A 14,846-nucleotide genomic window follows, 5' to 3' on the forward strand; every position below is an offset into this window, starting at 1 on the left:
CCTCACTGACGGGAGGTCAAAGTCCCTAATGAAAGATATCGGCTGTTAAGCCTTCAGACCCCATAATGTAAAAATAAATTATCTTCGGTTTACTGGGCATCAGAAGGTAAACGTAGCATTTTTAGAATAAATGTGACTCTTTTGTACTTTTAAAAACAGATGGGCAGAACATTTGTTATTGAATTGCCTTTTAGTATGGGCGCAATCCTGATCACCCGGAGTGGACGCTCAAAGAAATCTGCTTTGTCCATGGTGCGGATCAATCTGCCACCATGTTGCAGGAAAGGCTTATTGATTTTTCTCCAATAATTAATTGCATTCACTGCCAGCTGTGGCCCTGAGCTGTTAGCAATGTTATGGCAGAGAAACCTTTATGTAAGGCTGCACTGTGGCTACCTACGTTCCTTTCTTCTGTCTTTTCATCTTCCCTCCTTAGCCTCTACACCAGGGGTGTCCAAACCTCTTTCACCGAGAGCCACAGACAAGGCATATTGCCTCATAAGTTAAGTAAGCAAATGTAGGTAAATGTTTGATACTTGAAAATGTCTTAAGAAAAAAACAGCCTATATCACAGCTCTACATAGGGTTTCATTTATTTTTTTGGCAGCTCATCCCTCAGTTCGCTAATAAGGGGAAATAAGTTATTGGGCCTTTTTTTTTAATCAATGTTAGAAAATGTTTCCAACTTGAATTGACTATTTGAAAGTGGGCTTAACAACACATGAATGTGTAATATATTTTTACATATATTTAAGAAGTACAATATAAGACAAGCACAAGTTTCATTTGTGGGCCGTATTACATTATACTTTTAGAATTAGCTGAGGGCAGATTCAAAATGCCCCCGGGCCTTAGTCTGGACACCCCTGCTCTACATCTTCATTGCCAATTATTTTCTATTGTCTTAAACCATTATCGGGCCTAAAAATGAAAATAAGATTTTTGGATTTCATTTATGCATTAAACTATGGACCAATATTTCATCTGTAAAATAAGACAATGCTAGCCAAATTGTACATATATATTGGTCTTGTGGAACATTTAACACTTTCCTTTATGTTAAAAAATCCACCATTTCAGAGTTTTAATTATGCAAAAATAAACTTTATTGCAACGTATGATGAGCAGAGTAAATACTGCTAACCACAATGGAGAATGGTATTATGCAACTTAATTGATGAGTAAGGAAGCTGTTCAGCACAGAAACAGATAAAGAGTTCAGTAAAGTAGACCAGGTTATTCTTCAAACCAGGCGCTAAATAAGAATAGACGTGCAGATTTTGACAACTTGCACTGTGTGGTATATAGGAATTGAACAGCCATAAATCAACTTGAAGTAAAAACTAGTAAACTGCAAGTTTGTAAAAGAAAGTAGCTCACTCAAAAATAAACAAACATTGAATGAGTGAATGGATAAAATACTGTAATGCTATTCACATCATGGAAGAAATAAAAGTAACTCTTAAAATATGGACACTGTTTTGCAAAAGGCTGTATAGAAAAAAAACATCTTCAGCTTTTAGTAACAACATCACACATTTGCAGATAATACAAAAGAAAAATACATTTCATAAAAATATTACCACTTGCTTTTTTTCAATATGGCTTTTGGGCTGTGCAGTTAGAACCAAACATCGAGATTCATATATTATGTGTTCGTCTTATTTTGAAGTTGTGCTTTTAAAAAGGTAAGTCTGAGTATAGTGGCCAAATGTTGAAATGTTGAAAAATACATTCTCCTTTATGAATTATGAGCTCTTATTATAATTTAAAAATCAATTCTTCCTTTGGTTACGTAAATCTTAAGTAATTAAAAAAGTAAAATGTCTAATATATAATTTCCCATTATGTTTGGGACCTTTTAGGGAAAGGAAATCTATAATATTAGACTATTAGCAAATCTTAATCTTCAAAATAATAATTCATGTAATATAATTCCTTCAAAATAAACTCCAATTAAAGTCAAGCATGGGATCATTTGCATCGTAATAACAAGGAAGCTTTTTCAAACGATAAACAATATTTCAAGTACTAGACCTGATTCAAAATAGAACATAAATATACATTTCATATACATAACAATGTTATCTGCACTTTTACAGGATAACGCCAAAGAATATTAGAAGTCAATAATAAATAAGGTATGTGAACAAATGTGAGTTGTCATCGTGCACTAGCACAAGACTCAGTAGTACAGTTACAATGAGAACAGGTGGAGTTAGGCGCTTACCTCGGGTCCGTTTTCCCACATCACAGTTGGGATGGAGGGAAATAAAACTGACCGAAAACATAACCCTTCATTCTGGAGCTTATCAGAAGAAAAGCTTCATTTCTAATCCTGTCGTTGCCTCCCATACTGTAAGAATGTACAGTAAATGCATTGCCCTTGAGTTGCTCTGTGCCTGGTAGGAAATTAGATTAACAAAAGAGTTTCTGTGGAGACCGGCCTGCCCGAACACATCAAGGCTCAAATGGTCAGCGCTGACTTTATCAAATGTCTTCTTGTGTCAGCAAGGTGCAAAAGAGTCAAGTATGTACAGAAAAATTGCACTTGTCCAAATGCAAGTATGAGGAATCTCTGATATAAACTGCTGAGTGAGTGAAACGTGGGCACTGTGTTCACCAGTTTCCCCATTCAGTTTCTACTTTCCCTCCACTGAAATAGACCCACGGTCAAAATCCTTTTAGACTGTAAACTGCTGTTAAGGTAGGGCTTTTAAACCAGAAAATCTTCTTCTTCTTCGAAAGCCATTCTCAACGTATTATTGCCTCCCTGCCACAAAACGCACATCTTCCAATTGTACAAGAATCCCTGAAACACAAAATGGAACGTACTAGAAAAACAGAACCAAAAATATCCTTTGAAAACAAGTGCATACATACCACCTGCTGTGTGAAATATGCCATATCTGCATGCCTAACAACAGTGCACACAAAGCGCCAGAAAGCATCTCTTGTGATAGCCAGTGTTTATACAAAGATCATGGTTAGTATATTGCGTGAAACAACTGACTGTGCAACAATCGAGATGATTATAAATCAGTGAGTAAGTGATGTAAGTGTGTTGTGCAGTGGTTTGTTGACTGAGCTTGTGTGAAGATGCATTTTTCAAAACAAATCTACTTTCCACGGTCTTTAAAGTAGCTTTCAGCGTCTTTGTGTCCACTCAAATTTGTGCTCTCCAGTTTAATTCAGCGTGACCGGTCTGCATGGCTCAGAAAGCAGGGGGAGGAAAGGGGGGAGTGTAGGGGTGTGTGAGAGTGGAGAAAATGGAGGAGTGTAAGTGTGCGTTCAGGAGGCGTTTAGGTTGTGTGTCCTCTGTGGTTAAGACCGTCGTGTTAGTTCCTTATAGGAGGCAGTATCAAGAACAGTGATCTAATGTGGCGGTGTGGAGATCCTTAAGTCTGCGCCAAAAAAGCAGATCGAGAAAGAGATCAGTCACTGAGCAGCCCTGTGAGGTGTGGCTGTTCTCCGAGGTCAGGCTGAGATGTCTTTTGTGATGTTTTTCAGTGGCACGGTGGCTCAGAAGGCAGTGGTAACAGCGTTTCCTCGCCGCGTGCCAAGGCGGATGATTTCCCCCGGCACCGTGTCCAGCTGCTCGTACGCCAGCCGCCCCTCCTCACCTGCCACACACACAAGAGTCATTATAAACACTGCAACCCCAAGCAGCTTTCAGTGAAGACAAATGACCTGCTACTAAAGATCAACGCAGTAGAGATTGATTTTGCAAGAGCAACTGAAGTTAGACACGAGAGCTTTCACATGATATTCACAAAGTCATTATTGCCATTGGTTCTGATAGTTGTAATCACAAATTGCCTCTAGACAGCCATCAACCAAGAGAGGGACAGACAGAGAGAGGGAGTGAGTGTGAGAAAGAAAAGGGATGAATGCAATTACTTTTATAGTTTGTGAAATATACTTATTTCTGGCGAAAGATTGTATCGTCTGAATTTGTATTCTGTTGTTTTAACTTAAAATTATTTGTTTTTAGCAACAACTTGAACATTAAGCTGGGTATAAAATGTGCTTTTTAAATAAAACAGCCTTGCCTTACAAATGACTTTTTAGAAGGTCAGATCTGGTTTGCAACCTCGGCATATTTATAAATATGCTGAAGAAAATAGATTCGTCTTTGGATTTAACGAAACAGACCATATAAATGACTTTTAAAAGCATGAGGTATTGTTTGTGGCAGCTGAAACAAAACTCAAGCTGAGCCACATTAGTTTTTCCATTAATGTGTTACTCACCAAATGTGAGCAGGGTTTCTATGGCGACATGGCGTAGCTCCTCATCAGCTGAGTCACACAGAGCGACCACCGCCTTGATGCTCTCTACTGCCTACAGACACACAGAAAGAGTAGCTAAATGAATCACAGTCAGTAAATGAGGGATGAATGATTACAGTGGCCATCTTACATAGACATATTATTGTAACATGACAAAATGCGAAGCTATCTTTGAAATAGTATCAGTAGCTATAGTACAGCAGCTCCATATCCCCACAGTATCACGTCTGTATGTATGCCGTTAGAGGACACTGACCTGCAGACAGCTGAGAGCCGAGCAGGCCGCCCTCTGGCTCTGAACTCCAGCCTCTGACAGCGCGTGGGTGTAGCACTCCACTGCCTGTAGACACACACATTAAAACATGGCTTACAGCATTTGTGTCACAACTATTTCAGATGTTGTTTGCCTCCACACACACATCTCTCTAACAGGCTCCCTCGCTCGATCAATACTCACTCTGGTCCTGAAGTGGCTGTTTGATGCAGAGCAGAGGTAGTCGGCTGCGGCCTTGTTGACCCGGGGGTCCTCCGCAGTGAGCAGGGAGGCGAGGGCCCTCAGGGAGCTGTTTCGGGGCCACAGCGAGGACACAGGCACCGCCTCCAGCTCCGCTACACACTGAGAGTAGTCCCCGCTGCATAGAGCCTCTGAAAACACCTCTGGGTACGACACACACACACACACGTCAAGAGATTTAAACCCAATAATAATACTAAAATAGTTTTCAGTACCGATAATATTTTAGGTCAATTAATTATTCGATAAAATGCTAATTGAAAAAAGTAATTGAAACTATGTATATCTGTTTCCAAGCTGATGATTTTTCTTGATTTGTGAGTAAGAAACTCAAAGATATTCAGTTTATTAAGATTTTAAATAAAAATACAGGATATTTCCATATTTGAGAGGCTGAAAAGAACATCTTTCTCAGATTTTTATAATGAATAATTTCAAAATAGCTTGTTTTACATTTGTGGAATAATGGATTAGTCGATAAATGGTTGCAGCTCTAGTTTACACATTACTGTAGTACACAGGGACCTGTTTTGCACTGTAGCTTTGTGAATGTCTCCCCACTTTTGCTCACCTTCTCTGGCCAGATGCAGCAGGTGTGTCTCCATGTCCTGCAGCTCATGCTGTAAGATGTAGCCGTGGAACTGAAACACGGTCAGGACGTCCTGGGAGAGCTCAGCGGCGAGGGGACAGTGAGCCGACACCAGATCGCTCCTGTCCACCATCTCACCCACTACCAGACCAATCACTGGAGAGGAGAGAAAGAGATCAGAGGTCAGGGGAAATTGTTTTTAGCCAACTGGAACTGCACTTGCAGAGATCTATGAAATATTTACTATGGATTTACTATTCCATTTAGTCTCTTTAATTGTGTTTTATTTAGCATTTTTAAAACCACATTTGAAACTTGACATATTCTTTATTCTTTGTCTATGTCTCTTTTTCAGTTTTTATGACAACCTGGTTTTAAATTAGTTACAATCGTAATTTACCGGCACACATACATTAATAAAGGTCCATCTTATCTTATCTATATTTATGCCGATATGCGTATGTATTTATGCGTATACATGTATACTTTGGTGCAAAAATCACTTGCTTTTTAAGTGCCATGTAAATTAAATCCATTTGAAACTAAGCAGCGACAATGATTTCATCTTCCTTCAGGGAGACAGTTAAAACAAAATTAACAAATCAGTTCAAACCTAACAGTCATTACTATTCCATTTTGCCCTTCGGCTTGTTTACAGAGAGAAAATAGAGATGGTGAACCTGTGTCGGCGCTGTGTGGGTGTCTCTCCTGCAGCACTGCTGTGTAAAGCTGGTTCATGTGTTTGAACACTCGGTCCAGCGTGGTGTGGAACAGTCCTGCAGACCCGCTGCATTCTGACCACAGAGCCATCAGCTGGGGCCGCTCTGCCAGGCCCGGGAGCACTGAGGGAGAGGAGGACAACACCAAGGTCAGACGCTACAAACCCTCACATCAGAGAGTCCTTTCTGTTGTGAAGTAATCATTCTTTATAAAATACTAAAATAATAAGTATAACCAGTGTTGCGGAGTAACTACAGTAGTCACATGCAAATGCATTATGTAAACAAATTACAATTTAAAATTTGATCCGTTACAGTTACTGAGACAAATTACTTGGATGGTGAATATTAAAAGGGGTTATATCCAAAGTTATTCTTTCCAGTAACAATACTATAAGTTAAATATAACAATCATTCTGTTGCTTGCATCTTTGTTCTTCTATCTTGTTTAACGGCCATGAAATTATCAAAAACAGTTATCAAAAGTAAAAATCTACTAAGTGACATTACTGTGTAATCTGTAACTACATTTCAAAAGCAACCTTCCAAGCAAGACACAGCGTGGTATAAACTCTTAGATGACCTGTCTCAGATGCACTGTTGCACAGTAAACACACAAAAAAATAAAACAGTTTTCACGTGTTGCTACCTACCGTCAGCAGCAGATGTAATGGATCCCAGTTGGTCCGCACTGAGCTCTGACAGCTCTTCTAACAGCTGACTTTGGGCGGACAGTTTTAGTAGAATACTGCGACGCTGCCACAAACCCAACCCGCTGCTCAACAGCTGTCATTACAGGAAGACAGAAAAATACATGATGCAGTGAATTGTTTCATATCTAACTTTTACTTTGCATGCATCATTCATACTTCAAAAACATCTACCTGAATGAGGTGATTGCAGTACTGCAGGTGGATGACGATCGCCACGTCCAGGTTCTCATTTCCTGTGGTGAGCGGCAGGGGGCTTCCTGCCACGCTGTTGCCCACCCCGGTGTCCTCTGTCAGGGCTTCACTCAGGTGACCTCTGGCCTCTGGATGCTGGCCACTGAGACACATACCAAGAGTCACTACCAGGGGGCAGCAGCAACACACAGAACAGTAATCTATTGCACTAAATGGATTTCAATGGGGTCCTGCTATGATGCAAGATAATTCAGAATTTCTATCAAATCCTTTAGTCAATGAAGAGGCAGGCATTCAGTTACATTTAAATTATTCTGGATACTTGTTTGTGATAGCCTTACAAAAACATCTTGTTTCCTTTTTCAGTGCAGAAACTTCCAATAAGCAGTTAAACCTTATTATACAACAACATGTACTTAGTGTAAATGTCCCTCCCACTCACCCGATCCTTTCTCCATCAGCATCAAAGAGCGGAGACCTCTGTGGTGGGGTGCTGAGGATGGTGTTTTCGTCTCCAGTGTCTTCGTCATCAAAGTCGGAGGTGTTGAGGAAGTCGAAACTCTCCAGAGCGCTCTCCACCGTCAGACTGAGGCTGGACGACCGGCTCCTGTGACCCGGGAGGCGGCACTTTGAAGGAGAGGGGGGAGAGAGAGGGGGTAAATACTCATTAATTTATAAACCCTTTACCATTTCTACTTTATCACATTTAGTGAGTTAAAGAGTTACTTGTGAATTTCCTGTATGTAGAGTTATTATCTTCTTTCTTATTATATATATGTGTATCTATATTACATTAGATATTTTCTTAATCAATTATATAATAATAATAACAAATTGTATTTGTAAAGCACCTTCCATTGCTAAAAGTAATCCCAAAGTGCTACAAGGGGTATAATATACCTTTTTAAAAAAGGTTTTTAGGCCCTTCTTAAATGAGTCAGTGGTCGGTGGAGTCCTCAGATGAGGAGCAGCTGCACATATATAATAATTAAACGCCATTTTATTTATTTAAATGTTAGCCCTATATTTAAGCTTCAAGTAGTTTAAGTCATAAACTCTTATTTAATTTAACTTGTGTGATTTTCCCTATATCCATAAATATTTTGTCATTGTTGGAGGGTGCCTAAGATCCAAGAATGTCCTGCCAATGACTGCTATAATGTATTTGCTATCTTCTAACCTGGAAACAATCTAGGATTTCCTAAGATCTTGCACAGGTATACATGTAAAAGGGAGACAGAAAGGTTCAGCCACCTTGAGCAGATCCTCCAGGCGCATCACCTCCTGCTCCAGGTCCTGCAGCTCTCGGCAGCGGTGCGTCAGGGCCTCCAGCCTCATCAGCAGGCTGTGGATGGCCTCCTCCAGGCTGCTCTCCAGGAACGCTCTGCTCCCCTCGCCCGCCCAGCTCGGACTCCCCCCTCCCTCCGTCGAGCTCCCACCTGGCGACATGATTTCCGAAGAGGTCAGCCTTCTTACGAGCTGCCGGGTCAGGCTGCCCGCCTCCTCTGTGTCCAGTTCCACAGGTTTCAGCTCATCGGTGTGATCTAAGAAAACGTCCTCTGGAGCCACCGTGCACAGCTGTCCGTCAGAGCAGAGCGACGCTGAACCGCAGTTGGAATCAGAATTTCGTTGCGACTCAGTGCGCTCCCACTCCGAGTCCTCTGCCACCTCGGCTTCCTCACTGGCGAGGCTGGCACTGGTGCGCCGACTTCCTCTGCTAGCCATCTCCCCATCCTCTTCATACTCTTCCTCCTCTTCTTCTTCTTCCTCCACTAAATGCTCCTCAGCAATGGAGTCTTCCCTTGTAGGCAGGATTTGCGTCGACGATAGGTCTATTTCTGGGGGGGTGACTGTGATCTCAGGGTTGGACTGGCCGTGGGAGCTCGGGGCCGGGCTGGGCGAGGAACCGGAGGTGTCCGAGAAGGTGAAGGAGAGGCGCTTACACTCTGCCACGCCACAGCCGCCATTCTCAAACATGTCGTCTGGTAGAGTGGACTGAAGGGACAGACAGCACAGTCAGTATATGTCACAAGAAGATGGAAGATTAAGAAATAGCTTCAAATCAGTGCAGTCGAGATAAAAAGTTCAAGAGAAAGTTGAAAAACAGATTGCAGACACTACAAATCCAGTCTCACTCCACTTTTCTTTCTGAATTAAAATGACCAGATCTAACAACCAAGATAGATCACACTTAGGTAACAAGAATACATGCAAAGAGTGCACCCTGCAGCCCACAGAAATGGACAGGACAAGCCCCAGTGTATACACACCAGCAGAAAAGACTACATCCCCATTGTGTCAATGAGGAAGGGGGCACACAAAGTCAGGTAAGGAGGGTTGAGGGGCCGCTACACACTCACATAGACCTCCAGACTGGATTTGGGCCTTGGCCGGAGAGAGGCCAGGTCACCAAACGAGCGACTGCGCCTGAGCTTCTCAAGCAGGGTTTCTCGGAGCATGTGCAGGAAGGAGAGGCGCTGGCGCTCCACGGGATATGGCCGCCACTTCTTTACACAATGCACGCAGGCATTTGGGACAAGGTGTTGGGTATTCGAGTGAGGGGCAGGTGAGTGAGATGCAGGAGGGATGGATAAACGTGTAAAGTGGGACAGAGTGTGGGTAAGGGGGTTTTGACGTGGAAATGCAAGGAGAGGAGACGAGGATAGCAGGGACACGGGGAGGGTTAGTTTAGGGGTAGCACTGGCGTTTTCTAACACAAGCATTAGTCAAGCTATTAGTCTGGTAAGTGTGCAGGGACTATGGAGGTGTAAAATACATAAAGTCATCTCTTTTACTACAATTTCTCCTTGATGTAGCCTAAAACACATAAAGTGCTGATGTTTCTTTACTAGTCTAGATGATGACACTGATGAAGCTAAAGGAGTTTTACTCACGAAAAAGGAGTTTTCCTGGAAGGTGGGGGTCTCCGGTGTGCCCTGGCTGTAGACGGACACTCGTCTCTGCAGCGCTGTGGCTTTGCTCACGTTACCAGAGGACAGAGACAGGTCCTCGACATCGAAGGGGCTAAAGGGGGAATGAAACAAGAAGATTGTTATGCCATTTATCAATGCCTACCAGCATGGTTTTGTCAGAGCGGAGGATTTATTTGCTTAGTTATCTTCCATAGATTGTAATAACAATGTTTCTCCACCAGATGGCAGAACAACCATAAAACATTTCATTGAATTCATAGATACAACACTAATAAAGGTTATTATGGGTGTTTGCGGGCAGTTTTGCTTGCGAAGAGAGATATTGACTTTGCATGGATTTAAATTGCTTATTTAAAGTTGACTGAAAATAAATAAACTACATCTTTTAAATCTATATTAGCTCAAATTAGCCTCCTGGTGACAGTGGTAAATACATCTTATTTTTATCCTTGCATGCCTCCACAGAAAACGTCCAAATCAAAAATTGGAAAAAAGTCCTGATGAATTGAAGAAAATTAAGGCAGAGTTTAAAAAAAGCAAAACTATATCAAACCATCAGTTTACAAACATGACCTGTGCATAATAATCCAAGCGTCATTTATCCAGAATGACCACATCTTCTCAAACACACACACTTTCAATAAAGACTTTCTATTTAAAACACTTCTGCGCGCAGCTCCGATTTAGTTTAATTCATGAAGAATGATCTCCACTCTTGGATATGTTGTTCACTGTGGGGTCATGCGAGAGAAGTCAAGGTAACATGGAGATATGAATTGATAAACCTATGGTAATTTTAGGGATAACGTTTTCCTTTTTTAAAGAAACCAACTAATTGAATAACTGAATAACACTTTAGTGAAGCAAACCATGATGGATAACATGAAACGTGACCTGCTTGCTGTACGTATTAAAGTCTACTTACTACCACGTGACCTCCAGGTTGAGTTTGATGGTCCCCAGGTCATTGACGTCCACAGCGACCACCTGAGGCATGGCAGTGAAAAGCTCCTTGGTCTCACAGATCACGCTGCCCACCAGCATGTGAGTGGCCAGGCCCTTCAGCTCTGTCACCTGATGGAGGAACAAAGACACTTTTATGTACTACTCAGACCAGGAAAACGATAATAATCTTCATCTGACATTAAGACGTAAGTTTAATGTTCTTATGACATCAAGACGTAAGTCAGATGATTGTTGATGAATAGTTTTCTTACAATGACAAACAAACTTGCACATACAGTACAGTAGGATGAATGTCTGATTTCTACATTGTCATTTTCCTAACCATACACGGTGATAGTTTAGTGAAGTTTTTTGAATCTGGATGTCTACCTTAATGTTGATGAGGTCAGTGATGAGAGGCATGAAGATCATCTCGTCTCCGTCCCAGCTCTGTCTGGAGTTCCCTTCAATTCTTCCCTTCAACTTCCACCGCTGGCGACCGTACCGCATGAAGATCTAAAGTTAGGAGAGAATAGGAAAGTAAGCCTGAAGCCAGAGGAAAGACAATTCTTTAATGGCCTCAAAATATATACTTTATGGCAAAAAAAAAAAAAAAGTGATGTAAAAAGTATTCAGATTCTTTACTCAAGTAAAAGTAGCAATACCATTACAAATCTTACTTCAGCAAAGTAAAGTATAAGCACAAAGTATACCAAAAGTTAAAGTACTCTGCCCACTTCAGAAACATATATTTCTAGTATTTGATTATAATTAATGATGCATTATGTGTTCACTACATATCAGAGGGAAATATTGTACAGTGGTGAAGTTGGCGTATAAGGTAGAATAGCAATGGAAATACAGGTATCTAAAGACCTTACTGAATTACAGTACTTGAGTAAATGTATTTAGTTACTTTCCACTACTTGATGGGTCTCGTTATATGATTCGATTCAGCTGAAATCTACCAAATTCCACTTTTTGCTAAACCTCAACTAAATGGTTTTGCAATATTTCACACAGATTCCAAGTTGCTGTAACAGCCATGTGTTACATAACAAAATAACAACTTGCCTCATACTGATCTCCAGGACAGAGCCGAGCAAAGCCTGCCAAACCTGGGAGAGAGAAGACAAATCCATTGGTTTAAAATCTTTCAAGAAGACAAGCCGAATATCTATTTTTTGTTTTTTCAGGAGACTTTAGTATTTAGCTTTATTTACAATGTAGGTTTTAAGTGTAGTACACATTTCTTTGAATGGAAATCAACTACAAAGGTATGACCTTTCTGTTACATAATGATGAACTCTAAGTGTTCTAGTTGAAAAAGGAGTGTGCTCCAAACAGGAGGTAGGTTGTGTAGTGATGATCAGCTGTCAGCACACAACATTCTTGCAGACAGCAGAGCATTAATGCTTCTTTTTTTCAGAAATGAACCCCGGTTGTGAGTGGGTTTACTTGTCATATTCCTTACCTTTCATTCTGATATGAAACTCTCCGAGCAGGTTCTCCAGTTCGCTCTCGAACGTGCTCATGTTCTGCAGAATTGAGTGAGAGATAACACTGATCACATAAACAGCCCTTCGTTTCGCCAGCCAAGAACAACAATAGTAATCACGTTATCTGAAGAGACTTTGACTGACAATCTACAGTAAGCAGCAGAGGAGGCAGGACGGCCGGCGTAAGCCCTGCAGACAGGTGATGACAGATGTGTGTGTTTTCAAGATTTAAAGGTCACACTTTAAGTATGTGACAATACTGTCAGTGTTTACAAATTACAGTAAACAGTAATTTGTATCAGGTGTTTAACAATGTTGTGGGTGTTGTCCTCTTTGAGCCAATGTTTATTGGATATTTTAGTTCAAGTAGGCTGCATCAAAGGCTTTTAAATCACATTAAAAGGTACAGGGTTCATGTACATTTTGATAGTTTTGTATATTTAGCAGTTTGGTTGAAATTGGGTACCGTTTCCCTGCTATTAGATAGTAGGTAGTTTGTTTATATGACTTTACATTTGGATTGTATGGAGCCAGGAGGGCTGCCCCCTATTTCTCTTGAGCAGTTGGCCCCTTTTAAACACTGCGATATGCCAGTACCTCTGTGTATTCCTTGTAGCGGCGGTTGACCTCTGCGATGCTGTCCTTGGTGCCTTTAGTGGAGGGAGACGAGGAGAAGGCCTGCTTCATCCGGCTGGCTCCATCCCTCAGACGGCACTGGATGCAGAAGGCCTCGTACAGCTCGTCCACCTGAAAGCACACACAGAGTACCTCCATCTTTAATAAACGTTACACAAGAAAGAAGCCACTAGTATGTATATTCCATTGCAAACTCTCATGTTCATTCGTGGAAAGGGAAACTTCTGCACTAATGAAACGAAGCAAGCCTTTGAAGTTTGGACCCCTCCATACGTTGAACAGCAAAATATCCCCGGGGCGTCAGAAGTAATTAGCATTGGGTCTTCAACAACAGCAAAACTAGGCATTTAGGATAGGAAGAAATTCTGATGACATGTATATAAAGAGTGTCTAAATAAAATGTGACTTTTACAATGTTCAGACTCCAGAAAAAAGAAAAGAGGCTGTAAAGGTAGAGATAACGAACGGGTGGATAGCAAAAATAATGAAAGAGAAAGTCAGATATAGATAAAGGACAGTTATCAAGAGAGATGAGACAAGACAGAGATACACAGAGGAGAAAGCAGTGAGCAGATACAGCTGCTATGTATCAGTGTGACTGTTTTCTCCAGTGGCTGCAAGCCCAGTGGGACACTCCCAAAGAGGGGGGAACAACAGACGGCGTTTAGAGCTCATTTGGAGACGTCTGCCCGATTTCAGTTTGCAGCACCAGCCTGATCTAACCCAAAACCCACAGGGAGAGGGAACGAGTCCATCCACATCCTGCCGCCTTACTGTGGAGCTGAAACGTTGGAGTTTCAACTGGAATGAGTCATCAAGATAAGATTATTTTGTAACCACAACACTAATGATTAAGATTAATTTAACCCAATGGGGACTTTTCTGGAAAGGTAATATGAATTGTGTGGTCTGAACTCTGTGGGCTACTTTCCTAGATCTTACAAGATTCTGAATAATTATGAATATCTTAAATGTTTTTTTCTTGTTCTCTCAATGTGTTTTCAAGTTAACTGAAACATTTTGGTCACCTGAAAATAGATATTTTTTAGAATTAAAAGATTGTACTTTGGTCCATCATCTTCTGCCAATGTTGGTTGTAAAAATATGTCACAAATGGGTGACATCACATTGACTATATCAACTTCTTGTGTAGTCTATGATCAAAACTAGATGTGTTGGGGTCATGTTGGACTAGGGAAAGTAGGGTACGAATAAATGTCTGCCTAAAGTCTTAGTGCAATCCCAATGTACAATACAACTGCATCAGTTAAACTTGGAAATGTTCAAAACATAATTAAGAGTCCAAACATAGTTAGGGGTTCATTCATTCTCTAATGTTGCCGAGTCATCTCAAAGAAACCACAATTCACCAGCAGTCCAGTTCTTCCGCATCCTGTCTCCATCATTTCCTGCCTTCCCTGAATTCACATCTGATCGAAGTGGCAGCCGTGCAAAACAAAACACCTCTGGTGCGCCCCATCAAAAGGAAATATTGCAGGCTGCCTGACGAGGACGCTGAAATATTGATGCCTCGCGCTCTTTATGGAACTCATTAGGGAGAAGTGGGAGAAAATGGGCCATTTGGGCTCCTGCCGTACTAACAGCTTCTGTGTGTTTGTTTTTGTATCTTTGAGTGTGAACCGTACACTGCCTTTGTTTGTGGACATGTTTACATGTATAGAGAGAGCATGGTTTTGTTGTGGTGGGTGGGCACATGAATGTTTCAGTTGGTGAAAATGTGATGTTTCTATCCAAGAGGATGAGTAACGAAACTGTTGATGTTAAAATAACATATCTGGTCACACATACATACA

At 41.2% G+C, this 14,846-nt stretch overlaps 1 protein-coding gene across 6 annotated transcripts in view; it reads right to left on the minus strand.

Annotated features, from left to right (window-relative positions):
- Positions 1-1,082: 1,082 nt before the first annotated feature.
- Positions 1,083-14,846, minus strand: part of ripor2 (RHO family interacting cell polarization regulator 2) — a 61,701-nt gene continuing 47,937 nt past the window's right edge. For 4 of the 6 annotated variants that reach the window (XM_079656440.1, XM_079656441.1, XM_079656438.1 and 1 more), the window contains exons 7-23: positions 12,994-13,143; positions 12,372-12,435; positions 11,972-12,015; positions 11,288-11,413; positions 10,878-11,026; positions 9,914-10,043; positions 9,380-9,526; positions 8,274-9,014; positions 7,462-7,646; positions 6,999-7,161; positions 6,768-6,900; positions 6,076-6,237; positions 5,378-5,551; positions 4,750-4,949; positions 4,549-4,632; positions 4,254-4,344; positions 1,083-3,623 (exon numbers count right to left, since the gene is read on the minus strand). In XM_079656440.1, the coding sequence (XP_079512566.1) occupies positions 3,523-3,623; positions 4,254-4,344; positions 4,549-4,632; positions 4,750-4,949; positions 5,378-5,551; positions 6,076-6,237; positions 6,768-6,900; positions 6,999-7,161; positions 7,462-7,646; positions 8,274-9,014; positions 9,380-9,526; positions 9,914-10,043; positions 10,878-11,026; positions 11,288-11,413; positions 11,972-12,015; positions 12,372-12,435; positions 12,994-13,143 (2,844 nt within the window). In that variant the 3' untranslated portion in view covers positions 1,083-3,522. The remainder of the gene's footprint in view (positions 3,624-4,253; positions 4,345-4,548; positions 4,633-4,749; positions 4,950-5,377; positions 5,552-6,075; positions 6,238-6,767; positions 6,901-6,998; positions 7,162-7,461; positions 7,647-8,273; positions 9,015-9,379; positions 9,527-9,913; positions 10,044-10,877; positions 11,027-11,287; positions 11,414-11,971; positions 12,016-12,371; positions 12,436-12,993; positions 13,144-14,846) is intronic. The other 2 variants (XM_079656439.1, XM_079656443.1) reach the window with 2 other exon arrangements.

This window comes from Notothenia rossii, assembly GCF_949606895.1.
Source record: "Notothenia rossii genome assembly, chromosome: 10".
Classification (NCBI taxonomy): Eukaryota; Metazoa; Chordata; class Actinopteri; order Perciformes; family Nototheniidae; genus Notothenia; species Notothenia rossii.